Below are 9,206 nucleotides of genomic sequence, written 5' to 3' on the forward strand. Positions count from 1 at the left end.
AATTGAACAAAGAAACTACAGGGAGAGGAAATGCACCTTCAATTGCATTATTCAATTGAATACTCACTTTTATGAATTATTCTGCTGATTTTATTGTGTGGACACGTTTAGCATCAAGTGTTGCTCACCATCTTTTCTTCCTTGTGACCATTATCAGACATCTTTTTAGGATTGACACTGGTCCACCTTTATGTATAAATGAACTACAAAATTTATTTAACAAGTCCTTACCAGGAACTATGCTTTCTGATCGGGAATATTTATAACAGCTACTACAGCTTGATTTTACTAACCAGAGTGGCTGCAACAGCAATCTCTTATCACAGTTCATTCAAACAAGAGTGCCGGTACATTATTTTTGGAAAGGGGTTCTATTGAAAACGCGAGGTCAAAAAATTCAACTAGCATATTGCCTTCACATGACTATATTAGAAGCCTGTACCATCTGGAAAAACAGTTTAAATTATTCTATAATAATGTTGTTACAGATCAATGAAACTGGATTCGTCCACAAATGGGTGTAAAAAGTGTAGTATGCCTATACACTATATATGATAGAATTATGAAATACTAAAAATGGAATTTACTGCAAAAATTAACTTGTCCCAACAAGTCAAACTAGCATAATCAAATTCAATTTTTTCATCCACAAATGGATATAGTTCACTATTCGAGGCAAGTAGTCGGCTTTTCGTATATAGAGATGCAAACAGTGTGGTGGGAGTGATACGATTCGTTAGCTGTGAAATAAACAGTATTATTTTTTTTACAACTACATAGGAACTAAAAACTTAACGGCCATTATACAACATTATGTAGTCGCTAAGTTTACTGTACATAACAAAGAACCTTACTGAGGGAAGTAGTAAGATTGGCGTTTGGAATGTGGACGCTGTTATATATGTTCAATGAAAAGTAGGTGTATTTATGTTTGCTAAACATAAACATTTGTTTGTAGAGCTAAATTTTAAAGTTTAATACATATAATGCTTAAATGTTTCTACCATCTCGTTTATTTCCTACATTAGCAGTCTCCATGTTACTTCTATCTTGTTTCTCACTACCGCTATATAATAAAATAATTCGATACAACTTTCATTTTTATAACCCTGGGCAACTGTAATGTCCTTTTTTCTTTTTCTTCTTCTTTTAGTTCATTTCTAGTTACCCACCTCCACAGGCAATTTTTTTTTTTCTGCATATTCATTAATTTTGTTAAAGGGTGTTTTCTATGTGCCCGTCCTAGACAATGGTTTATTCACGCGATTAAGGGACCACATGCTATATGAATGTTATGAGAGTTACGAGATACAAGACATTTTTAGACCCAGAAACGCAAAAAAACTATTTGCAACCACCATCATTTACTACATATGATTATTTTTAACGCAACAGAAGGAGAAACGGAAAACTACATCTCTAGCGAATTCAGTCCCTTACATACGTTTAAGCATACCTGAAGGGGCTAGCAGTGAACGCGCATTTTCTAAGTACGCATAACCGTAGCCACTTAGCTTGTTCAGAATTTTCCTAATCTCCATCACTACCAAGGCGTGTACTTCCTTCAACGATCGTCTCATCAATACCTCAAACGCGTCTAATCCCTGCTCTGTAATACGGTAAGCGCGTTGACGGAATTCTCCATAACAATTTCCTGTCACATGTGACAAACACATACACACAGAACCGACTACTTCTCCAGTCACGCCCCTTTCACGTCAACTCGATTTGTACACGGATTCGCCGATCGAGATATCGACTATAGATTCTGAATGTTTTACATTATTTTGACGTCACTTCCATAGGCCTTTTGAGTGCAAAATAAGAAGCTCCCACGGTATTTACTGAACGCACGAGTGGACAGACCTGGGAAATAAGATCGATCCACATCACCGGAAATTTGCGCATATTTGAGATGTGCTCGAAGTCGAAATTGAGACGACAGCGCTGGAAGCGTGCACTCGCCACTTCAGCTGTTCCGAGTGCTGCCGAAAAAGGCCGACAAAACCCGAGGGTGTGCCCCACTTGATCTGAAAGCACGTGTCGGCCAGTTCAGTCGGGGAGTGCAAATCGTATGGACGTGGTCTGTGCTCTCTGAAGCGAAGTTTTGTTTTGATTTTCGTTTTTTTCTCATCATGGGCAGGAATAAACGTGGTAGACGTGGAAAGAAGTCGAATAGACGAAGGGTAGTCGCGACGGGCGCGCCCATAGAATCAGCAGACAAGGTGTGCAGCTGTGCTGAGCACTACCACAGCGACGAGTACTATGACTCAGACGAGTTAGATTACGAGACACTGTCGGCAAATGCTGACGACTACAAGAAGACTGAGAAAAAGAAAGATGAGAATGACTATGAGACATTGTTAGCCCAAGCTTACGAGTGGAAGAAGACTGAGAAGACGACGACGCCGCCAGTTAAGGCACTGCTGCGAGGGTTGCCGTGGCTGTGTGACGTGGGAGGAATCCGGTACTGGCTGTTTTGGGAAGGGTTCGGCAATGTGGCAGTCAAGCTGCACGGCCCGCACAATAAGAAGAAACCGCCGCTTTACGTCTTGGCTGTAGATACGGGCGAGGACAAGCGACGGAGGCGGGAGCCCGAGACCATCTTCGAGCTGACCCAGCTTTACGGCTTCCCTGTTACGGTGGAGCCTCTTCCTGAGGAGTTTGAGCCAAAGCCACAGTGCTTCAAGTGTCAGCAAGAGGGGCACGTGGCAAAATATTGCCGCAATCCGCCGGTTTGTGTCAAGTGCGCCGGTTCCCACGACAGTCGCACTTGCCCGCTGAAGAAGGCTGACCAGCCGTCTTGCGCGCGCTGTGGTGGACCGCACGTCGCGAGCTGGCGAGGGTGCCCGGCGTTTTCACGCAGTGACGGGAGCTCGCAGCAGGCGGAGGGCGAAACTACGGAGCAGGAGAACTGCAGCGAGAAGCCGGAGGAAGACGAGAACGAGACGGAGCTGGCGAGTTCTGCGTGTGACGGAGAGGCCGAAGGGAAGAGGCGCAAAAGAAGGAAGAAACCTGCCGACCCTCTTTCGGCGCTAGCAGAACCGGCCGAGCAGGCGAATTCTAATGGGGAGCAGCATGGCTGCACCACGCAGCAGGCGAAGTGTAGTGAAGAGGCGCAGGACGAAAATACCCTGCAGGCGGTTCCTACTTGTGACGGAGACGCCAAGAAAACGAGGCGCCGGAGGAGACGCGGGAAACGTGCGGACACTCTTCCGCCACAGGAAGAAGCCGCGCCTCAGTCCGTGGAGCAGCCACCGGAAGAAACAGCAGACGTAGTGAGCGAGAAGAAGAAACGGAGGAGGCGCCGCAAACATGCAACGGCTTCCCCCCCTCAGAGTGATAAGCCTGAAGACGGAGCCAGTGGCAGTGGAGGAGGTAGCCTGCCAGAAGCAGCAGCCGTGGCACGCCGCTTCAGCAGCCTGAAGCAGCTGGAGGAGCAGGTGATGGCCGAGGTGAGGATGCTCTTCACCGACAGGCAGTATTCCTCCGTCCTGGAGTCGCTGCTCAAAGCGACCAAGTAAAAGGCGGGCCAGCTCCGGCCAGGCTTTCCGCAGTTTGTGCTGCGAATGCCAGAGCTGCCCGCAAAATTCTAAATTCTAAGATAGCTCCCTCCCCATGTGGCTAAATAAACAGTGTCACAACAGAATCAAAATTCCTACACAAATTACCTGTTTCCTCTAAGAATAAGACATGGAAAAATTAAAAATGTAAATAAAAATATATAAAATATTAAAAAACCACAAGTTTCAAAGCAAAATAAACAAAATATTGCGCGAAGGCCCTTTCACACGCGGCGTTTGTCTGTGAGGACAGATTTTAGCGTGTGGACCGGAAATACGTGCAAACTCAGGCCGTGGGGCCGCAGCGCGTGCATGCATGCATGCATGCATGCATGCGTGTGTGCGTGTGAGTAGGCGGCGGCGGCACATGTCCGGTCCGCACGCTGAAATTCGTCAGTGCTTGCGGATTTGTTGAAGAGGGCGCGGGACGTAAGGCTGCAAAGCTGTCCTCCTAGACGACCCCCACCCCCACTTTAACACTCACAAACCGACAAACTGTACGTGTTAGGCGTTTTGACCGACAAACTGACGGAGGATTTCTTGTCGGAATGTCGGTCGGGTTCCTACCCACCGAAGTCGGGTTCCACCCGACAGCCGAACGCTATACCCAACAAATTGTGTCGCGTGTAGTGCTAACCGCCCGACAAAGTTCAACTTTAGTCACTGCGAGCGGCATTAGATAATGTTCTAATGTACATAACGGGGTTCGAGATGGATGTTCAATTTGTCTTTGCCAAACTTCCCCACGTCCTTTTCCCAACGCGAAACGACTCTTCGCACGAGGCGGCGCCAACCTTTCCAATCTAACGTACTATGTACGACGTGAGTGGTGCCACTTAAGATCGAACGTGGTACGCGTGTTCGTCAGACTGTCGTCTGTTTACCAGTTGACATAATAGATTTGTACTCTTCATCTTTTAACTATTGCTCTCTAAATTGTTGCTCATGCGTAAGTTTCTTCGACATTTTAACAGAAAACGTACACACGTCTAGGAAAACTTACTTTTTATTGAAAGTGAAAATAGTTTTAAAAAATGCGGTGAAAGCGATTAGAGAATGGTGCTAATGCAGGGCTTCACAAAATACGTGCTCGCGGAGCAAGCTGTGAGCAGCAAGGCGCGAGCACGCTCCCCCCACTACCGGACCAGAGCGGGGAGTGGGGAGAGTCACGTGGGGCACACAACAGCTGCCGCCAGTCAATGTAAATCACTCATGAATTACTACTGCGACACATGAAACAAATAAAGGAGAATGTACACGTGCCACATAATTTTATTAGCTTAGTGTAGGCCTCTTCATTCGTATTGATTTGTGAACTCTTACACAATAAAAGGTGTCACTGAAGTGTAGAATTCTCGGTCATCTTGTACTTTTTGCCCTTTACAATTGCGTCTATGTTCGGAGTAATTGTTCTTGTGCATTGTAGGCGCAGCGTGCAGTTTAAATTGCGATCAGACAATGCGTTTCTCAGGCGCGTCTTGTTACATTTCATTGCAGAGAACAGTTGTTCACATGCACACGTGGAACCGAATATTGATATTATTGTAGCCGCCAGTTTGTGCAAATGAGGAAATCTATCCTGAGGGAAGTGTCTGTAGAATTCCAAAATGTTTTTCTTGTTCTGAAATTGGTCTCTGTATTCTCTGTCACACTGCAGGTCAATAATTTCTAGTTGCAGCTCAGGACGAATCTCTTCAATATTCGCTGAATATGGAGAGGAGAACAGATCAAAATCACTGTCTAGTGCTGTCAGATCTAGAATGCGTTGATCAAATTCTTCCTTAAGGGCAACTAAACCACGTGAATAACGTTCACAGTCTTTGTGGACATCTTTCATGGATGATAATTTAGGAAAATGAGCTAGATTTCCTGTTTCCAGCTGACTCACCCAAAGTGTCAATTTCATTTTAAAAGCTCGTATTCGATCTATGAAATGAGTAATTAGCAGATCTTTACCTTGTAGTGAAATGTTCAAAGCATTCAGATGCCTAGTTAAATCTGCTAAGAACGCAAGATCACATTTCCATTAAGGCTCTTTCAATTCAGGAACACACACACGTTATTTATTTCCACGAACATGTTTATCTCATCTAATACGCAAAAAAAATCGATTTAATAATTCGCCACGACTAAGCCAACGGACCTCCCTGTAATAAAGCAGGCTACCATACTGGCTTTCTACATCCCCAAGAAAGATTTTAAATTGCCTGTGTTGTAGCCCATGCTTCCTTATATAACTGGTTGTACGAACAACAACACTCATCACATTTTTTATAGTGATTCTCTTTGCACATGGGTTTTCCTGATGGAACGCCCCTTATTTCATTCGGCACGGTCAGTTTTTGCATTTTCTCCTTCAATAGCGCAACGAAACCTGATTTTTTCCCTGTCATCGCTAGTGCACCGTCTCTAGACAATGAAACTAAAGAATTCCACGACAATCCTATATTTTCAACACTTTCTTCAACTTTCACCTCTAATAAATATGGTAAGCTGCGCTGTTCCAGTGATATCAACACTTTCCTCCAGAGCTAGAGAATGTGCCATAAAATCTTTACAGATATTTGCAAGCTGGCTCTGGACGTCGTCTGCCATGTCCTGTATGTGACGCATGATGGTCATGTTAGATAATGGCACAATCCGAAACTGATCAACTGGAGATGGACACAAATGTTCCGCTGCAACTACCAAACATTCTTTTATTAAATCGCCATCAGTGAAGGGGCGCAGGGATTTTGCTAAAAGCATAGCAATTTTGTAAGTCACTCTGAGAGCTGCCTCAGTGGATTTTTCTTCGTCGTCCTGATCTTATTCGGATAGCTTCCTTTTAAGTTTAATAACTTCCTGTGCAGGATCTGGTCCATCACATTTTCCACTTCCGTAGTCTTTCTGTATATTAAGCAAGCAGTAAAGGAAACAAAAGAAAAATTCGGAGTAGGTATTAAAATTCATGGAGAAGAAATAAAAACTTTGAGGTTCGCCGATGACATTGTAATTCTGTCAGAGACAGCAAAGTACTTGGAAGAGCAGTTGAACGGAATGGACAGTGTCTTGAGAGGAGTATTTAAGATGAACATCAACAAAAGCAAAACGAGAATAATGGAATGTAGTCGAATTAAGTCGGGTGATGCTGAGGGAATTAGATTAGCAAATGAGACACTTAAAGTAGTAAAGGAGTTTTGCTATTTGGGGAGCAAAATAACTGATGATGGTCGAAGTAGAGAGGATATAAAATGGAGACTGGCAATGGCAAAGAAAGCGTTTCTGAAGAAGAGAAATTTGTTAACATCGAGTATAGATTTAAGTGTCAGGAAGTCATTTCTGAAAGTATTTGTATGGAGTGTAGCCATGTATGGAAGTGAAACATGGACGATAAATAGTTTGGACAAGAAGAGAATAGAAGCTTTCGAAATGTGGTGCTACAGAAGAATGCTGAAGGTTAGATGGGTAGATCACATAACTAATGAGGAGGTATTGAATAGGATTGGGGAGAAGAGAAGTTTGTGGCACAACTTGACCAGAAGAAGGGATCGGTTGGTAGGACATGTTCTGAGGCATCAAGGGATCACCAATTTAGTATTGGAGTCAGCGTGGAGGGTAAAAATCGTAGAGAGAGACCAAGAGATGAATACACTAAGCAGATTCAGAAGGATGTAGGTTGCAGTAGGTACTGGGAGATGATGAAGCTTGCAGAGGATAGAGTAGCATGGAGAGCTGCATCAAACCAGTCTCAGGACTGAAGACAGCAACAACAACAACATCTTTTTCTGTAAAGAGATATAATTCCTCCCAACTGCGAAAGCATGGTTGGGGTTACACAACGGCGACTTGACATGATTCTCAACCAGCGAAGTGACTGTTAGAGCTGATCGTAGAACTTCAAACATTACACAGTCGGCGCGAATTCAATAGGCACGCTGCGGCCCTATTCAAACGTGCGCGCGCATGTCCCCTCCCTCCCTACTCCGCGCCCTGCACCTGCTCGCGAGCACGTGCCTCAGCAGACGCGAGTACTCGCGCTCTGTGCCAATGTATTGTTGATAATAAGAATGGCTGCAGTAGGACTGTAGGTTGTATTGTAGCAAGTGCGATTGTTTACTGAAACGACCCACTCTGGTGCCGCTGCAGTCTGTTATTGCATCAGACGTCATGCAGTAGGCGATAATAATCAGAATATTGATTGTTAAACAGTGTATCAAGCTATCTGTTCTAAAAGTCTATCTAAAATATTAATTCCATTATTATCTCAATGGTATTTCTTTCTGTTAAATTAGACTAAATTCACATGTACAAATTTCATCTTTTAAAAGTTTTTTTACAGAAGCCAAATAATGAAAATATAGTCAAATAAACTTTTCAATTTGATTATTCTTTGGTTGCAATATCTTGTATGAGGTCGTGTCACAAGCTGGGATCGTTGTGGATTTGTCGCAACGAATTCCAATGTATTTTTAATGTAAGTTGGCGCATTGTTGTGACGTTTAAAGCTTTCCCGGCGTGCTGATTGTTGCTGGCGCATTCATTTGCTCGGCAAGCCGTGTCAAAGAGGCTTTGCATTTTTATAACACCGCGGTGTCCATTGTTGTAGTCATTTGAAGACAGCTCCGCTAAGAACAAACTAGGAAAAGCAGGCCAGTAATAGGTTGTATTTTCTAATGACAGCTGCTTGTCATTTCCATGTAGGCTATAAATCGGAGCTACAGTATTAGTTTATGTCCATTTGTTCTTCTGCGCAGTTATATAGCGGCAAAAAACAAACGAAGTGCCGGCCGCGGTGGTCTAGCGGTTCTAGGCGCGCAGTCCGGAACCGCGCGACTGCTACGGTCGCAGGTTCGAATCCTGCCTCGGGCATGGATGTGTGTGATGTCCATAGGTTAGTTAGGTTTGAAGTAGTTCTTCGTTCTAGGGGATTGATGACTACAGATGTTAAGTCCCATAGTGCTCAGAGCCATTTGAACAAACGAAACAAACCGTGATAACATCGCTTTTTCATTTTATTAACGGTGCTTGCAATAAAGACCTATTAATTTTAAAAGGAATACCGCTGTCGAACAAGTGAACGCGCCAACAATGCCCATTGTCGCGTGCGGCTGATAGGTGTAATGAAACATTTTGTCGTGGTTGTATCAAGTGAACCGCACACGGCACGCGTTTAGTTTAGAATTGTAGTGTTTAAGAGCGACATAGCAGTGAATGAGTGATATGTGTACCTATATAACATCGTATTATAGCGAGCTTCTCAAATGCAGCAGGCTAATAAACAGCGCTGTGTCATTTCAATGACAAATGGCTACAAGAAACAGACTTTTTGTGGTGGCTTCGGAAACAAGGTGAATACAGTGGTGGAAATATGTATTGCAACACCATGAATTACTTCGTCATTTCGTCTCCGTCAGTTTGCTTCAGGTTATACCGGTCCCATCGTTGCTAAGCTTTATTGAAATATACTTGCCTTAATAATCTGACTTCTTCACGCATGTTTTCCAACGATACAGAACTCTTTGCTGCTGTCGTTTGCTTTTACAGTGAAACCAGTGTTTATACTGCCATTTTGAGTTCGGACTTTGCAGTTAGAAGATGGACAGGTCAATTGAATTAACAACAGAAAAGAAAGCTGCTATACTTGCTTATTCGTTTGTTGGT

At 43.8% G+C, this 9,206-nt stretch overlaps 1 protein-coding gene and 1 long non-coding RNA gene across 3 annotated transcripts in view; one reads left to right on the plus strand and one right to left on the minus strand.

Moving 5' to 3' along the window:
- The window catches only part of LOC126284465 (uncharacterized), a 78,428-nt gene extending 76,740 nt beyond the window's left edge, over positions 1–1,688 (minus strand). For both annotated transcript variants that reach the window (XR_007551484.1, XR_007551483.1), the window contains exon 1: positions 1,457–1,688. This is a non-coding gene — a long non-coding RNA (uncharacterized LOC126284465). The remainder of the gene's footprint in view (positions 1–1,456) is intronic.
- Positions 1,689–2,135: 447 nt separating this feature from the next.
- Positions 2,136–4,018, plus strand: LOC126285063 (uncharacterized). The gene is made up of 3 exons (XM_049984385.1): positions 2,136–2,420; positions 2,910–3,378; positions 3,918–4,018. Exons 1-3 carry the CDS (start codon positions 2,136–2,138, stop codon positions 4,016–4,018), a joined length of 855 nt encoding a protein of 284 aa, XP_049840342.1.
- Positions 4,019–9,206: the final 5,188 nt, after the last annotated feature.

The sequence above is a fragment of the Schistocerca gregaria genome, chromosome 8, assembly GCF_023897955.1.
Source record: "Schistocerca gregaria isolate iqSchGreg1 chromosome 8, iqSchGreg1.2, whole genome shotgun sequence".
Lineage (NCBI taxonomy): Eukaryota > Metazoa > Arthropoda > Insecta > Orthoptera > Acrididae > Schistocerca > Schistocerca gregaria.

Excerpts from the sequence above, each read along its gene's own strand:
- LOC126285063 (XM_049984385.1), top strand. The coding sequence starts at position 2,136 with ATGGGCAGGAATAAACGTGGTAGACGTGGAAAGAAGTCGAATAGACGA. Across the intron at positions 2,421-2,909 it reads CGACGACGCCGCCAGTTAAG|GAGAACTGCAGCGAGAAGCC; the intron begins GCACTGCTGCGA and ends ACTACGGAGCAG. Across the intron at positions 3,379-3,917 it reads AGCCAGTGGCAGTGGAGGAG|GCGGCGGCGGCACATGTCCG; the intron begins GTAGCCTGCCAG and ends GCGTGTGAGTAG.